This window comes from Strongylocentrotus purpuratus, unplaced genomic scaffold (assembly GCF_000002235.5).
Source record: "Strongylocentrotus purpuratus isolate Spur 01 unplaced genomic scaffold, Spur_5.0 spur5_scaffold_14, whole genome shotgun sequence".
NCBI classification, from domain to species: domain Eukaryota; kingdom Metazoa; phylum Echinodermata; class Echinoidea; order Camarodonta; family Strongylocentrotidae; genus Strongylocentrotus; species Strongylocentrotus purpuratus.
Genome location: NW_022145599.1, coordinates 16108817 through 16127036, shown reverse-complemented (window position 1 = coordinate 16127036; position 18220 = coordinate 16108817). Strand labels below are relative to the sequence as shown.

At 40.8% G+C, this 18220-nt stretch overlaps 2 protein-coding genes across 3 annotated transcripts in view; both read right to left on the bottom strand.

Annotated features, from left to right (window-relative positions):
- The window catches only part of LOC575163 (transient receptor potential cation channel subfamily A member 1), a 32983-nt gene extending 25562 nt beyond the window's left edge, over positions 1-7421 (bottom strand). The window contains exons 1-4 of the mRNA XM_030984303.1: positions 6409-7421; positions 3375-3534; positions 1716-1894; positions 780-887 (exon numbers count right to left, since the gene is read on the bottom strand). Of these exons, the coding sequence (XP_030840163.1) occupies positions 780-887; positions 1716-1894; positions 3375-3534; positions 6409-7098 (1137 nt within the window). The 5' untranslated portion in view covers positions 7099-7421. The remainder of the gene's footprint in view (positions 1-779; positions 888-1715; positions 1895-3374; positions 3535-6408) is intronic.
- A 5193-nt stretch (positions 7422-12614) lies between these two features.
- LOC100890525 (transient receptor potential cation channel subfamily A member 1) overlaps positions 12615-18220 on the bottom strand; it is a 32864-nt gene continuing 27258 nt past the window's right edge. Inside the window, exons 23-27 of one of the 2 annotated variants that reach the window (XM_003725939.3) lie at positions 16504-16680; positions 15923-15991; positions 15060-15173; positions 13459-13559; positions 12615-13055 (exon numbers count right to left, since the gene is read on the bottom strand). In XM_003725939.3, the coding sequence (XP_003725987.2) occupies positions 12884-13055; positions 13459-13559; positions 15060-15173; positions 15923-15991; positions 16504-16680 (633 nt within the window). In that variant the 3' untranslated portion in view covers positions 12615-12883. Of the gene's footprint in view, positions 13056-13458; positions 13560-15059; positions 15174-15922; positions 15992-16503; positions 16681-18220 lie in introns of those variants that run through there. The other variant, XM_030984302.1, reaches the window with a different exon arrangement.

Here is an 18220-nt window from a genome sequence, read left to right as displayed (position 1 = left end):
ATTAACTATTATAATTGTGTTCATAAGTTTATATCATTTATATTATATCTGATTTTGTCGTCATTGTATACGATATGTATTTCAGTAATTCATGCATAATTAAATCTTTAGATTAATCGTGTAATTTATTATTATTGATTGCTGTAAAGCGCATAGAAAATTTATTATTATGCGCTATATAAAAATGATTTTATTATTATTATTATTATTATTATTATTTACAAAGGAAGACGTGCGCTCAAGTGTTGTATTTTTTGACAGACAATACTTGATAAATTAGAATGAGATTATCACACACAAAAACACAGATAATGAAACCAGGCGCGGATCCACGGGGGGGGGGGCGACGGGCCCGGCCCCCCCCCCTGGCTTTTTTTTTTTTTTTTCATACAAAAAAAAAAAAAAAGTTTTCAGGGTCAAATACCAAAAAAAATTATGCATACTACACCCCCCCCCCCCCCCCCCCCACTGAGCGAGATATCGGTAGGTTCGATTTCCACATTTTCGGGGTCATATACCAAAAAAAGTGATGCTCCACTACCCCCCCCCCCCCCTCCCTCACTGAGCGAGATATTGCTCGGCACGATTTTCACATTTTCGAGGTCAAATACGAGAAAAAAAATTGTGATCACTACCCCCCCCCCCCCCACACACTCAGCGAGATAATGATCGGCGCGATCTTCACATTTTAGGCCCCCCCCCCCCTATCGGCAAATCCTGGATCCGCCCCTGAATGAAACTATATGTATATACATAGACGAATATTTCGATGAACTTACAAGTAACTTGCAAACCCCCACACTTCCGTTCACCGCAGCTAGGTGCAGAGGTGTACAATCGTCTTTATCTATGGCGCTCACGTCTGCCTTTCCTGATTTTACTAGAATCTGAACGAAAAGGGTTAATAAAATAAAATTATGAATGGATCGTTCCTAGAAAAATAAAACAAAGTTTATGAATACTGATTCAAGTTACAGAAACAATGATTATAATCTCAGCCTTGACGTGATTTAATTTGATTCAATAATTTCTATTTCGTTCATAAAATTTGCGATTTAATTAAATTTATTTCGTTAAATCACAAGATTTAATATGTGCTGACCTCGAGAGTCGGGAACAAAATGTTTTTAATCCGTTTCTCATGCATAGGAATTCATGGCTTCATGTTTCTTTTTTAATGCTCGATGTCTTGCAAAAATGAACAAACATGCACGTTGACGCTTATAGAAATTAAAGCTTTTGTTCAAACACACTTAATGATAGTACTGTCACCACTTTTAAGATTTTCAGATAACGTCATCCTTATACTGTAAATACGTCACTACTGTACTGCTACAATGACTTTTTCATATTTTCATAGCAACTGCCGTTGATGTAATAGAGTTGCACTTAGTCATTGATCATAATCACCATCTTTGACATGCATGGTAGAATTATCATCGTGCATCCATTTCGTATCATAACCATGGTCATCAATATCATCATCATTACAAGCATCATAATCATCATCATCATTATGGTCATCATCATCATTATGGTCATTATCATCATTATCATAATCATGATCATTATCATCATCCTCATCATCATCGTCCTCATCATTATCATCATTATAATTACAAGCATCATAGTCATTATTACCGTCATCATCATCATCATGACCATTTTTTATTATCATCATCATGACCATCATTATCATCCAACAATTTCATTACCGTTGAAACCTCAACATGTCCCCTCCGCGCGCTGATGTGAAGCGGTGTCATCTCACTGGTCGTTCTTTTATTGACATCGGCGCATCGTGCTAGGAGGACATGGGCGACGTCGGCGCTGTTCATACGAGCAGCGGCATGAAGAGGGGTCGCCTTGATGTCGAGCTCGGTCACGTCCACATCTGTCGAGGTGGTCGTTAGAAATGAGATTACAAATTTAGAGATTTGAGATTACAAGTCATGAAGACACATGGATACATGTAGGTCTGTTCTGTTCTATTTATTCGTACGATTCAAACGGGTTTAAGGGTGACAAACAGATTGCACCCCCCCCCCCTCCCCCCACTCAATGGCGTAGCTTGTGTCCATCCATTGAGGGGTACTGGAATGATTGGGGAGGGCCATGATTTTACTCGGAAAAAAATCAGTGCGACTTTACGAGACTACTGATTAGCGGGAGGGTGTGGGGTCCATGCATCTTCTTTTCTCGCCCTTTTCCCTTCACCTTTTCCCTTTCTCTCTTTTTTCTATTTTTTAAAATCTTTTGTTTCACTGCTCGATGAGGGAATACGTGCAAGAACGCCTCAAGTAGCTACTGCCCCACTCAAAATAGACAGTGACATTATCAAAACTCTGATAATATTGAGGATATTTCGGAATCTTTAAATCATGCAAATCTAGGAAGCATTTATGACGAAAACATCAACTAGAATATCATTCTCGACTACGATTTTTTTTCTTTTACGCAATAATAAAGACGAGGTTGACCAAAAACACTTTTTAAGATTTAACATAAACTTCTGACAAATGGCAACTGTTCTTCATCCGTTACTCATTGCAACACTACAAAGTGATGAATTATTTACCCTTTCTCACAATTCTTACTAAGCGTATTTATAGACGATTGAGAGTAGCCATTGTGTGAAAAATCAAACTGATTCTATGGTTTCACTCCATTTAATACAATAGTATTTTGTACTACTGCAATTAGTTGGGGTATTGTTAAACTGGTGGCCAGTTTATATTGAACGATTAGTTCATACGGATCGTTGGTCAACAGAAGTTACGACTGGAATTTTTTGTAGCAATCATTCATTTGCGGAACAATCGATTGTGTTTCGGGTAAGTAACAACAAATTAGTATTGTACTTCAACTTATGCCTCCCCCCTCCCACACACATTCACACAGATGTAAATGCTTGCTACGGGTATGGGGTATAGTTTCTAACTTCCTACCAACCTGTAAATAATATTATTACGGGAGAAAAATGACATGGGACGGTAACATTTCAAACGTTGATATCTATGTTATGTCTTTATATCCTCTCAAAATGTTAGAAATTGTCGAGATTTTATCAAGATTTAGTGTCAAATACCTGTGGCGGATCAAATATTCTCTGACAGGGGAAGGCGCAAATGCCCTGTTGTTTCGCCGCTTTGGGTTTTAAGGCCCCCCCCCCCCCTCCCCCCCCACCGCTTCGTTATACACAGTGTGAGTAAAACTATGACAAATTGAGGACTCTTCTCTTTTTTGTAAAACATTTGATAATAAAAACATTCATTCAAAGGCTCAGAATTGAGTTACAACTCACTTTTCCCAGAACTACCCCCCCCCCCCCCCAAAAAAAAACTGCCCCGACACTTCATACTTTTACAATTTACCTGCTCCTCTGCTAAGTAGCTCTCTAGCGATAGAATCCCGGTTGTTAATTGCCGCATGATGGAGTAATGCCAAGTTGTTCTTGTCGAGTTTATTCACGTTAAAAGAAATATTCTCGTCTAGAAGATTCTTCATGTCTTTAATGTCGCCGTTCCGAACAGCCTAAGAAAAGAATTAGAAAGAAGACGTTATAAAGGCCCAATTCGGGCTATATCATGACTCGAAAAATTGTTTCTTTGACATTGTCATTAATTGCCTAAATAGCTCTTGGTGAAAGTTGGTTGTACAGTGTTTATTGTAATGATTTGTAAACGTGTACTGTTTAAGTTTAAGATAATTGTTGTAAGGCGCCATGACCGACTGTACCTGGGGGCATAGGCGCCCGAAGTGGGGGGGGGGGGGGGCAAAACGGATTTTTGCCCCCCCCCCCAAAAAAAAAAGAAAACCCCAGAGCTTACGAGGGCTCCGCCCCCAGACCCTACCAACGGACCTAAGACGGGCCCCTGGATGCTCATCTGACCGTAATTAAATACCTAAAACCCCCGAGCTTCCAGGGGCTCTGCCCCCTGGACCCCAACAAGGGCTCTAAGGCGGGCCCCTGGATGTCCATCTGTCCGTTATTAAATACCTCAAACCCCTGAGCTTCCGGGGCTTTGCCCTCTGGACCCCACCAAGGGCCCTAAGGCGGCCCCCTGGATGCTCATCTGACCTTTAATAAATACCTAAACCCCTGAGCTTCCGGGGGCTCTGCCCACTGGACCCCACCAATGGCCCTAAGGCGGGCCCCTGGATGCTCATCTGACTGTTATTAAATACCTAAAACCCCTGAGCTTCCCTGGACCACACCAAGGGCCCTAAGACAGCCCCTGGATGCTCATCTGACCGTAGTTAAATATTAAAACTTCTGAGCTTCTGCCCCCCCCCCCCCCTGGAACACGTCAATTGCCTTACAGAGGGCCCCTGGATGCTCATCTAACCGTAATTAAATGCCTAAAACCCCTGAGCTTCCGGGGCTCAGCCCCTTGACCCCTTCCCGAGGCTCATGCCCTGGAACCCACGCCAATTTACGCTATACCTGATCGATAATACTCCACTTTGAAAAACGTTCCGCGGGACCTGCATGTAACGTGTAAGACTGGTGGTGATGCAAATTTTTCGTCTGCCCCCCCCCCCCTTCCGAACTTTTTTTCTCATAACGTCACTGCCCCTGGAATGTGAGCCCCCTGGAATGTTATTTGCCCCCCCCCCCCCCGAATCCCAAACTGCTTCCGGCGCGCCTGCCTGGGGGATACCGGCGCAAAAGTGGGCCAGGGAGGAACCAAAGTGCGCCAAAACTCATTTGGGGGGATTTATCTTTTATTAATCCAGAGGAAATGTTTGGATTTCCAGGGATTTCCGCTTAAATTTTATTACCAACATTTTCTCTGATGTCTAAGCTTGATACCAGATTTGGCTGCCCGATTCTGCCCGTTATTATGTTAGAGCCGTTTTCCTTGCAACATTGCACCGAAAAATGTGTTTATTTTGGTCCGCGGTGTCAGAACGTGTGTCACGCGCCCCCACGCGCCGTGATTTATGACCGCGAATCCTTCATGATTCAGCCGCGGACCTAAAAAAACACATTTTTCGGGGCAATGTGGAAAGGGAAATCGGCTCTAACATAACAACGGGCAAGATCGGGCAGCCAAATTTGGTATCAACTTAAAGCTTAGACATCAAATAAAATGGTGGTATTAAAATTGAAGCGGAACTCTGAGGAGATCTAAACATTTTCTTTGCATTTTTAAAAAACATGGATAATTAGTCCATTTTTCAGTGAATTACCCTAGAGTACAGGCGCGTACACAGGGGGGGGGGGGGGGGTTGGGGGGGTTGAACCCCCCCCCCTTTGGTAATTTTTTGTGTGTAACCCCCCCCCCCCTAAATTACCCCAACCCCCCCCCCTTTTGTTTTTTTTGTTTTGTTTTTTGTTTTTTTAAATTTAAAAAAAAAAGATAAAAATGGCCGACCTCAACAAGATGACCTTCCCCCCCCCCCCCCCCCCCCAACGGAGCAAAATGTCAAATTTTCAAATTTCGATACCAAAAAAAAAAAAAAATAAGTGTCCGCTTACCCCCCCACTGAGCGACTTTTCGGCCGGCGCGATTTTCAAATTTTCGGGAGCAAAATATTTTGGGCCAGATTTTAACCCCCCCCCCCCCCCCTTGAAAAAATCCTGCGTACGCCGCTGCTAGAGTATATCATGAAGATTTTAACCCATTCATGCAACGAAATGAACTATCAGGAATATGTGAGAGCAATTTCATATCAATATTACCTAAAAACTACATGTTAAATTGAAAGATTTATAAAATAAGTCACTTTTGCACTAAAACTGTGAATATGTAGGATTTTGCTGTTTCAAGGAGTAAATTTATACCCTTATTGTGCATACCGGAATTAAATATTTTACTGAGGGATTCCTCAATGTGTTACCTTTCCTGGGCAAGAAAAAAGTTGAGGAAAAAAATCACCAAAAATGAATTTTGGCGCACTTTGGTTCCTCCTTGGCACACTGTGCGGCGCTGTACGGTATAAACAGCCACTACTATTATCATTATCATTACCATTATCATTATCATCACTTATATTATCATCAACATTATTATCATTGTTTGTATCTTTATTTTTTAATTAATTAAACAAAAATTATATGCTAGGGCTTTTCTTTCAATCTCTTTGCGAATGTATAGATGACAAATGATTATTGTAACTTAAAGCTTATCTGCCATAGTTTACAGGACGGATTAGACCGCCCTACAAGGTCACTGGACAGGTGGTTTTCTCATCAACTTAGCTCTCAGTTAACATAAGAAAAAGAGGATCATGGGGGACCAATGGTCACCGATTAGGCATTGTTTGTTGTATAGAGGGCGCAAGTAGCTACAAGTAGTGCAGTGGGCCTTTAAGTTCTTTTCATACCGCGTCAAATGAAAGATGATAACATGCAGTCGATACGAACCATTAGACTTAAGATTAAATTCAGATTTGTCTCACCTCTGTCAAATTTACAATGAGCACCGGTGAGTAGACTTTATTCAACCTGTTCCTCTTGGTGGTTCTCTGAATCTTTGACTTGACATCCTGGAAGAATCCTTCTTTGGTCCTCTTAACGCTTCGTATCTCCTCCTCGATGACCGGATCGACAAAGCCTTGGTTTGCCTTCCCATTTCCCTCGACTTTTGCTGCAGGGTACGTTCCATTTACAATATGGGCAAACGATGACTTGTTCTTCTGTCTAAAATCGAACTTGGAGTTGGAGATGACCTTTCGCGATCGCTCGGGACGGCTCTCGGTGTTGGTCGTGAACTTGGTCGTGGCGGCAACGGACATTGCCGAGGGTTGCCGAAAGCCGACTTCGCTGCTGAGGTCGTTCATCGGGATCTCATTCTCACCATTCATGCTCACGGTCGTGTCGTGGTTCGTTGACCTCAAACGCGGTCCGTTCGAGTTCGTGCCGACGTTCGAGATTTCGTCATCCGTCAACGCTTCGGATGTCGAGGTAAGAAGTCGCGACGGCATCAATGTCGAGACCCCGATGATGGTACTGTCGTTGTGCCTGTCGCGATTGTGAATGAGATGTCGGAAGTCATTACTGACGTTGATGTTGGTGTCATCGCTGCTGCTCGATAGACTGGTGTTTCCCACTTCCTGTTCCGGTTCATCCAACATGTGCCTTCTATCCATATCTGATGGAAGATTAAAAACCGTTTACCAGTGCATGAAATTGGCGATTGCATGTAAACCTCTTCCTCTATATTTTCCAGTTCCAGATCATCTAGTTAAATCCATGACAGTGTTGCCAGTAAGCTGTATATGCATGTGCATGTTATCCTTTCCTTGTTCCAGATAAATATATCCACCTTAGTCTCCGAATTTGTTCCTAGTAACTTATTATTGTTTGTGGTACGCTTGCAGGAAACTTCAAAAGGAAGTGATATACTGTAAGCCCGTTCAGCATGACCGTACAGAGAATGACGGAGAAGCGGACAAGAGATCGAAGCCCATCAGAGCGGGGGAACCATACAACCATGGACCTATGACAATGCATTTATTCTTAGCAGTGAGGTGGACTCTCTCTTGCGTCTTTTGTTCTGAATAGAAAAGAGAGAGTTTGCTTAAGGTATCTGTTCATGTGTTCACTTGCGATGACGTAATCATATGACCTTCGTATCACAAGAGGTAAATATGCAATCACTGTTATAGCCTGAACATGCCACAGATATGACATGGATCACGATATATGATAACACTTTGAAAATTCATCCCTTTCTGATTATACATTTATATTATTTCATTCATTGGAAAGGTGATGTTACGTAATACAAGTAAAGTGACATTAAACTTGCCTGAGAACCGATGCTCAGTCAGTGCCCATTATTCACTGACTATATTTTTTTTTTTTTAAAAGAGAATATAGTTGGGGGGAATTAAGCAACATCGTTGAGGGACACAAACACGTCACGCCACACCCCAAAACGTTCCGAGGACAACTTTATATAGACAAGTCAGCCTTGATAGAATGTTAAGGATAAACAAAAGGAGTAAACAGACAAGGATGAGAGAGAGAGAGAGAGAGAGAGAGAGAGAGAGAGAGAGAGAGAGAGAGAGAGAGAGAGAGGGGTGGAGAATAGACGAATATCAGCCCAAAACTATGAGCATTTAATATTATTGTTTAAAAAGAACTCTTGATGTTTGAAGATCGGATTTCATATTACACATGGGGACTACTTCTGAGCTTGCCTATAGCAAATGGTTAACTCAGATTTCGATGCGTTTAGTTCTTGCTCATCTTAGTTCCAAATACATACATCAAATCGAATAAACCGAATACTCGCTCAAAAAGTACACTGCATCAGGCATCAGTCAAATGGATACCTGGCAGGAATTAATTCTTCGAGATGCTATAGAGCGCCGTAATGGCAGCACAGCTAAAGCCGGGGTAATAATCTCCAAGTTTGGAAGCGCTTAGTGATTGTATTAAGCGCTATATAAAAATTCAGTATTACTATTAGTATTATTATTAAAACAGTAGTCCGGAATCTGACCGATTCAATTTTGATCTCCACCACAACCACGCGATGCTACCCCCCCCCCCCCCCTATATACTTACTTGCTGCCAGCCGAAGATGGCGTGATCCCTGCGAAAGACAAAGCCACAAAATAGTGTTTTGCAAAAATAGTCAATATTGTGACTAATTGCCAAACAAAATCAAATCAAGAAAAAAAGAAGAAAGAAAGAGCGTATTGGTTCCTTGATAGCGCCATCTTCGGCTGCTTGAATCAACACGTGCAAGGAATAATAAAGAACTGGGCTAGTACATATTTCGGGCGGTGCAAAACTTTCCGAGGAACTAATACGTGTAGTTACAACATGCAACGTTAGATTATGTAATCACAGTCCATTGACCTCGATGTTTTGAATACAGAACATTACATAGTGAATTTGTTTGTGTTGACCTATTTGTCTTCCGATTGAACAGACAATATGTTTGTCCTATCAGAACATAAAGTCTCGACTAGATTTCCTTAAGGATGTTAGAGCGCAATTTAACAATATAAACAATTTAACGGCTTGACGACTTTCAAAATGCAGTATGTGTGTCTACCCCCCCCCCCCCCTCATAGGTAAACAAAAAAGTTATTAAAAAAAATATTTAAAAATCCCTTTTGGAGCTAATTAGAATGCTACTGGACGGAGTTGTAATGTAAAGTAACGCTCAATCATTGAAATAACATAAAGGCCAAAGAAAACAGTATCCATTGCGTAATGATGGTGACATAATCATATGCGTTCGAAAGGTAAACATCTTCGGTGTTATCATGCAGGCACGTACGCAAGATTTTTTCAAGGGGGGGGGGGGGGGGGGGGGGGGGGGGGGGGGGGGGGGGGGGGGTGGGGGGGGGGGGGGGGGGGGGGGGGGGGGGGTGGTAAGAGACATTTTTTTTTTTTTGTCTCGAAAATTGAAAATTTGACATTCGGTTCCGTTGGGGGGGGGGGGAGGTCAAAAAAAATCCAAAGGGGGGGGGGGGGGGGGGGGGGGTTATGGGGAGGGGGGGTTTACACACATAAAAATACCAAAGGTGAATGCTATATTAATTATTGGCAAATAACATATAGGCTTCGGCATCCCTATGACATGACTACGTACGCTTGGATTTTGAAAGAAATTTAATCACAATATAATGATTTCAATTTAAATGTATCACACCGAGCTCCCAAAATGGTCAGTTGAAAAATAAACCAGTTTACGATTGGTACATGTCCCAAATGACCCCGAATATCCACATATCTCAAAACATGAAGAGGTCCCACTTTGTACATTTTTAAATAATCACTCCTACAGCGATGAGGTGCTACATACATACCTTTGTTTCCCCTTCTCATAGAATCCTTCCACTTGTGTATCATGTATTGCACTACGTGTGCATAAATGAATAATGATTACATAACTTTCATGAGCACGTTTCCACTTTTGTCTCCGTGTATTTCACAATTTGGTCTGCAATGACCTTTATCTGCTCATGCTCAGACTGCAACTATGAACTGGCTTATTGTTATCGAATTTTCATGGTATTGTACGCCTTTCAGAGAAAACGCAAAACCAGCGTATCAATGACCATTAGTAAGATTGTTTTTTCTCCAATTTAAAGATAAACAGCAACCTGTAATTTTGATAATACTATTCATTCGACAACAACAACAGCAACAAATAACATGATTGCAAGTGTTTGTATGTATAATTTTTTATTAGATTCCACATTTCCCCCAAAACAATATTACAATAAATTTTCATGAACAATAATATGGTAAATTTATGAAATTGACATTAAAAAAACGCGTCAATGGAAACAAAGATGCAATTTCAAAAGAAAAAAAAAATCATCGTTTGCATGATTGATTATGTCTGGTGCTAAAAACAACAGTATGTGCTTATTTATTTCTGGTTTGAAATCATGTGATCATTCTCAAATAAATATAAAATGCTTCATACGTGAAGATGACAGAAGACTGAAGATCCTTCGAAGAGATTCTGCACTAGAACATTCAAATTACGTAAATTACAAAATAATACTCATTTCAATTTGATTAATAATTTTGCTTACGAATCTGCCATTTTTTGTTAAATTGCTACGAACAATCTTGATGTTAGACATAACATATTATCATTAGTACGGATAATTTTGAAAATGAAGACCAACTCAGGCCTTCTCAACTGGCGGCGCGCGCGCCACTTGTGGCGCTTGCGGTCAGTCGGAGTGGCGCACGACTGTTGCAACAACAAAACAACAAAACAGAAAGCAAGCAAATAGACCAATACTCAGCGAAATCAAGAAGTTGCAGTCGAATTTGAGCCCCAAATGCCTGCTTAACAAACAGGAAGAAAGGGGAATTTATCGTTTTGTACCATTTTATACGAATGTAAACCTAAGGTCTGAACAACAATTAGCTTACGATCAATTCGATGGGATACCAATTTTAACATTACGTATCTCTGGAAACATCTTGTTTTTGTTTGTTTGATTTTCACTTTATTTTGACATTTCCCGTGTTTATTGCACACAAAAAACTACATATAGAGTCAAAATATACCTCCAGTGTAATTGTACCCAGGAATTGTACTAATTTTTTCACATCAAAACGAAATTATGATTGATTATATTGTGAAATGAAATGGTGCTAAAAATGCCCCATTTGGGCCTATAGAAAGCCCTAAATCCAACAGCTTCAGGGGCTTCGCCCCTGGACCCCAACGATTTTCGGCTCGGTCGCTACGCTCCTTCGCAGCACAGTCAACCATACAGGGTGGCACTTCAACTACAAATTATTTTCGTTTTGGCACTTCTAATAAACTAGTTTAGAAGGCCTGATCTAACTCATATTAAAAAAAAAATACATTACATAATTAGTTATATGATATTTGGGCAAAAAGAAAAATGGCTCGGCTATTAAATCATGGTGCTAAACTCTTTTAATTGCTACATTGTACAAATTGAATCATTACTGGTGCGTTTTTTTTCAACCGCAATTAATAAGCAGTATATGTAAATTAGAATAATGATTGCATAACATAAACGCAATAAGCAGTATATGCAAATTAGAATAATAATTGCGTAGCATTAATCCTTACAAAGAGAATCATTGATTGATATTTATGCAAAAGATCATTTTCGTAATTTATTCAGATTTAATGCATAAAATCTTTGCCAAGTGTCTCTTTACAAATTATTTCATTGGCCTGTTACGAATAATTCGATTTCAATAGTCAGAATGCGAATTGCACCATTACGTGTTATTATGTAGGACTAGGACATGCAATAATGTTTGTGTCACCTAGCAACAATTAATGTATGCAACTCGCATTCTGACTTGAAAAATAAAAATGTTCATAAGCTGAATTAAATATTTTTTAGCAAGGCACTAAACAAATAATAATAATAATAAATATTTAATTTTTATATAGCGCTTAATAAAAATTTCTCTCATAAATTTGTGCATTGAATTTGATTACATTACGAAATTGGTCTATTGAAAACTATACTTATATACTGGTATGGTAAAGTAGATCTTTTATAAAATAGGGTGAATGCTAGTAAATTTGACGGATATACATGTATCGTGTTCTCTATTATTTTACCTATATTCCCTTGACTGTATAAGGCAAACGGATGAACAAAAATGCAGTAAAAAGACTACATACAAATAAACACAACTTCCTCTTGTTTTAAAGGCCGTCTGTATTAGTTTGGCCAGGGGGGATTAGACCACACAGCAAGCCGAGCAAGGTCACTGACCGGTTGCTATCTCATCAACTCAGCTCTCAATTAACAAGAAAAAGAGGATCATGGGGGACCAACAGGTACCGATTAGGCATTGTTTTCTATATAGAGGGAGCAAGTACCTACAAGTAGTACAGTGGGGATTTAAAGCTTATCTGCCGAAGTTTATAGGAGGGATTAGACTGCCCTGCAAGGTCACTGGACAGGTGGTTATCTCATCAACTCAGCTCTCAGTTAACATAAGAAAAAGAGGATCATGGGGGACCAATGGTCACCGATTAGGCATTGTTTGTTATATAGAGGGCGCAAGTAGCTACATGTAGTGCAGTGGGCCTTTAATATTGACTCTTTCTTTCTTTCTTCTTGGCTTCTCCAGACGACCACGGTTTATTACTACAATTTCTTTTGTAGTTTATTTTTCGTTTTTTTCTAATCTTTCTACTCTTTTTCTTTTTGGTCAGGATTTCTCCTTTACCACAACGCAGAAGATATCGCATTGTCTTCTTACTTTCTATTTTGTGTCTTTCTTCATTAAGTCTTTCTTCATTAAGTCTCTCTTCATTAATTAAGTCTTTCTTACACTAATTTCTTTCTATCTTTAGTAACTTCTGCGGATGAAATCATGACGTCTCCCGTCAATCTTTATTTATTTATTTATCCTTTCAATCTCTCCTTTTCTTTCTTTCGCAAACTACACAACAGACGACGACGGATTATCGCCCTCATCCTGATCGTCGGGAGGATCGTCGTAGAGTTCGTCCAGGGTATCGAAATCCTGCGACTTGGCTAGCACGCCCTCTTTGTCCGCTATTCGTCGAAGTATGTCGCCGTGCTGCTTGATCATAAGTTTCAAACTTGACATCCTGGAAAAAAAAATGGACAGTTCAACACATATTTTAAAAACATTTTAAAAACATTGGGTGATATTATAAAAGAAGGCATTGTATTATCATTTGCATTGGCCTATTGTATAAATCTCTAATAACTCTACACAATACAGTGCATAAGATTTATGAATAGAAAATTTGGAAGGGAAAGGCTTGGCTGAATATAACTCTGAAAAAAAGACAGATCTTTACATCCATCTAGGAAAAAAGGTGAAAAAAATGTTGTTTTTGTTTAAATAAAAATTGGTGAATGATGTGCTGAGGTCCAGTCAACGTAATATAAATAAACTTGATACATTAAAAAAGAAAATGTGAGTTAACATAACTTTTAAAGCGCAACGTCACGTAAAAAAATAAACCAATTAAATAAGATTCTCACGTGGATTTATGCTTTTGGAGCTCATCCAAGACATGTTCTGCGGTCCTGGGCACCGACTTGCTGTCCTCCTCTATGAACGCAGTATCTTCCTTGGGAAAGAACTGTATGGTTGTAGAAGAAAAAAAAAGCCATGTCTTATTCACGATTAAAACTGCTTTGTACATGGATCGATCAGTAATTGTCGTAAACACGATTTTAAGAGGTGCTAGGCATGTGAGCAAAGAGCCGAGAGGCATGGGCGTCTATCCATGTGGTAAAACGCCCCATGAGCCCACTTTTTTGAAACACCGCTTTTATCGATGTATTTAGATTGACGGACCGACTGACATGTGGCGTATCGAGATACTGACTATTAGGCGACAATATGTGTATAACCAGGCAGGAAGGGACTCCTTAAAAGAGCAAGCGGCATATTCATTTTGTAGAGCTGATCTATTTCGATAATTTTTATCTTGTAAACGTACAGTATAAACTGTGCTGACGTGATACCAACGGAATACAGATTTCCACATTACTTACTTGTATATTTTGAAGGATATTATGCGAGGAAGTGTAGCGACCGAGCGAGAAGATTTTTGTATTTTTATTAGCCTAAACGTTGCACTCTTGGGCCCTCCGGGGCCTAAAAGTGTGTTGCAGTCTTTAGTCAGTATTTGCTATACATTTATTGTGTGCACTTTTGCAAATTTTTCCGGGGGGACGTGTGCCCCCCCCCCGTCCCCCGGGAACGCAGCCCCTGGTTATAACACAATTTGGCCGGCGTGATGAGTCTATGTTTTATGTAGAAACAGAGAGTCACTCTAAAGATGTAAAATTACTGTTCTCTGGTGTGAAATAATGAAAAAATGACTATCGCTTACAAAGAGAACATAAATAAATAAGACACTAATCCAAAACAACGAAGTCAAGAGAAGTTTAAGCGCAAGCGCCATGAGCGACCGGCAAAAGCGGATACCAACGCAAAAGAAGAAGCCATCATCATCATCTTTACATTAGCACATCCACCACCACCACTACCATCATCATCATCACCATATTTACATCACCAACACCACCACCACCCCATCACCATCATCATCATCATCATCTTAACATCACCACAACCACCACCACCACCACCACCACCATCATCATCATCATCATCATCGTCATCTTTACACCACCACCACCACCACCACCACCACCATCATCATCATCATCATCATCATCATCATCTTTACATCACCACAACCACCACCACCACCACCGCCACCATCATCATCATCATCATCATCGTCATCTTTACATCACCACAACCACCACCACCACCACCGCCACCATCATCATCATCATCATCATCGTCATCTTTACACCACCACCACCACCACCACCACCACCATCATCATCATCATCATCATCACCATCTTTACATCACCATCACCACCACCACCACCACCACCACCATCACAACCATCATCATCACCATTATCATCATCATCACCATCTTTACATCACCAACACCACCACCCCATCATCATCATCATCGATCATCATCATCATCTTTACATCACCGCAACCATCACCACCCCATCACCATCATCATTAAAATCATCATTTCTTACCCATAGAAGGAAGTTTGGCCTGTTCTTGCATACTTTCAACATGAACTCTGGTTGATAAAGATATCTCTGAAGCCAGAGGGGAAACTTCCCTTCCAGATGATACACGTAGTCGGCCTAGGACAAGATAAACCACCGTTAACACGTTGACTACTGAACCCATTCATTACCGTAGGGTTAATACAGGGGCCACCTGGTTCCAGTAGGCAATCGGTTAATATCTTCAAATTACGAGAATTTTTTTTTTTGTATATAAAGTATTGTGAAATTGTATTCGCTGCGTGCTATACGAGCTCCATAAACGCCGTGTTTGGTTTTAGACTTGGTGTAGGCCTATACGCCTATAAGTGAAAATACTGCTCTCTTTGCAGTCAGGTAAAATAAATCATCTAACCAATGAAATAAATGTTTTTCATGACCCAAACACACCTCCCCCCCCCCCCCCCCCCCCCCCCTTAAAAAAAAAAAAATAATAATAATAATAATAATAATAATAATGATAATATTATTATTATATTTATGCATAAAAATGAATAAATGATGCAAACATTCATTAAATGAGAAATACAAAATAAAGAGATGACTTTGAATGTTAGAACATGTCCATTCACTTTCGACAATTTTAATGCTATTTAATCTGTTATAAATCTAGTTATACAGACACGACAGATATGAAACTAGAGTAAACATTTAACGAATTACATAGTCTTATTCTTTCTGCATAAAAAGGGAAAAGTTAAACAAATTAGCGATGAACAAAGATGCAGATGATGGTTGCTGATGCGTCAATCGTAGCCAATGTGTCTCATAAAATGGTGCAAAAATGGATTGAATGCATGCCCACCACACGGGAAATTGTATTTTACCTGAATAGAATACCTCTTGATGAATGCCTTCTTCTGAATCTCGTCAATATCACCAACTGCGATACCGATCTATCCAGGGTGATTTAAGAAAACCAAATTTACATCATTAGGAAATATCACTAAGTAAAAATACAGAACAACCTATACAGAAATCAGAAGAAAGCTCGTTCTGATGAGCAACATTTAAAAATGTTTATCAATTTTCGTATGACTTTTGGATGCCTTACGGGTCGAAAATTCTTCACGGGATAATTTTTTAAATGTATTCAAGGTATGTCATATGGATTTTAAGAGGGGGTATGGGCCGGCTGTGCCCCGATCCCCCTCCCCCACCCAAAATGATAGATCTGAACTTAATTGTTGCCTTGTGTTAAAGACCGTCAATACTACTGGGCCAGAAGGAATTAGACCACACAGCGAGGTCACTGACAGGTGGCTATCTCATTAACTCAGCTCTCAACTAACATAAGAAAAAGAGGACCATGGGGGACCAACAGGCACCGATTGGGGAAGTTTTCTATAAAGAGGGAGCAAGTAGTTACAAGTAGGACAGTGGGGCTTTAAAATTCGATGCTACTCACCGTCAGGTTATTGAGAACCATTGGCATGAGAAAGAGGAAAGCAACGAAGAGAAGATAGACCTCGACACCGTAGGGCCCAAGTGACAAGTCTTCGTTGAAGATATCGTCCTTGTTAAACTCGCCCAACATCATCGTGATCACAGTCAGGAAGGAAGATGTCACATTGGAAAACCGGTACTAGGGACAAAATAAACATTATCGACGAATGAGAAATCAGCTCAGAGGTAATTTTAAGATACAATGAAGCCCATAGGCGCCGGAAGTGGGGGGGGGGGGGCAAACCCCCCCCCCCCCAAAAAAAAAAAAACCCTCCCCTCCAAAAAAAAAAAAAACAGTAAAGGAGTAAACATGATTTGTATTTTTAATCCAAAAGAACGTAACAATAATAAAAACCTGAATTAAATCACATATACAATTCCATTCAAAGACAAATGAAAGTTCACAGGAATTAAATTTCATAAACATTGCGCATGCCACCTATACGGTATTTATCAATGGAGGTCTCTATAATAGCGATACGCGCATATCGTGGACATATTGTGCGAGAATGGGAAAGCGTGTCCGTTTTTTTGTTATAGCTTATAGGGGTGAGAAGACATGAGCCCCTGAACGCTGGCGCACTGATGGGGGGGGGGGGGGGTTTATGTATTTACTATTCGAAACAAGTGATATACAAATGTTGATGTTGTGACATGATTTTCCGGCATTTTTTCTCCATTTTTTTTGTAAGTCATACCTTTTTATGCGTTTGTTGGAAAATAAGAAATTCCCAAATTACAGTCAGGCGAAATACGCTAATTTAAAAGCCTTTATGTCATGGTCTGCAAAGTGGCTGGGCTCGAGCCCCCCCCCCCCCCCCCTCCTTTTTGAAAAAGTATGTTAAAAAGAAAAAGAAAGAAAGACGGAGAAAAAAAATAAGTGACCTGCCAATGTCACAAATAAGTATAAAAAATGCTCATCTGACCGTATTTAAATGCTTAAAACCCAGAGCTTACGAGGGCTCCGCCCCCGGACCCCACCAACGGACCTAAGACGGGCCCCTGGATGCTCATCTGACCGTAATTAAATACCTAAAAACCCCGAGCTTCCAGGGGCTCTGCCCCCTGGACCCCAACAAGGGCTCTAAGGCGGGCCCCTGGATGTTCCTCTGTCCGTTATTAAATACCTCAAACCCCTGAGCTTCTGGGGCTTTGCCCTCTGGACCCCACCAAGGGCTCTAAGGCGGCCCCTGGATGCTCATCTGACCGTTATTAAATACCTAAAACCCCTGAGCTTCCGGGGGCTCTGCCCCCTGGACCACACCAAGGGCCCTAAGACAGCCCCTGGATGCTCATCTGGCCGTAGTTGAATATTAAAACTTCTGAGCTTCTGCCCCCCCCCCTGGAACACGTCAATTGCCTTACAGAGGGCCCCTGGATGCTCATCTAACCGTAATTAAATACCTAAAACCCCTGGGCTTCCGGGGGCTCAGCCCCTTGACCCCTTCCCGATCAATAATACTCCAATTTGTAAAACGTTCCGCGGGACCTGCATGTAACGTGTAAGACTGGTGGTGATGCAGATTTTCGTCTGCCCCCCCCCTTCCGAATTTTTTCTCATTACGTCACTGCCCCTGGAATGTGAGCCCCCTGGAATGTTTGCACCCCCCCCCCCCCCAATCCCAAACTGCTTCCGGCGCGCCTGGTGAAGCCTGTCTATAAAGACCACCCGAGGGAGA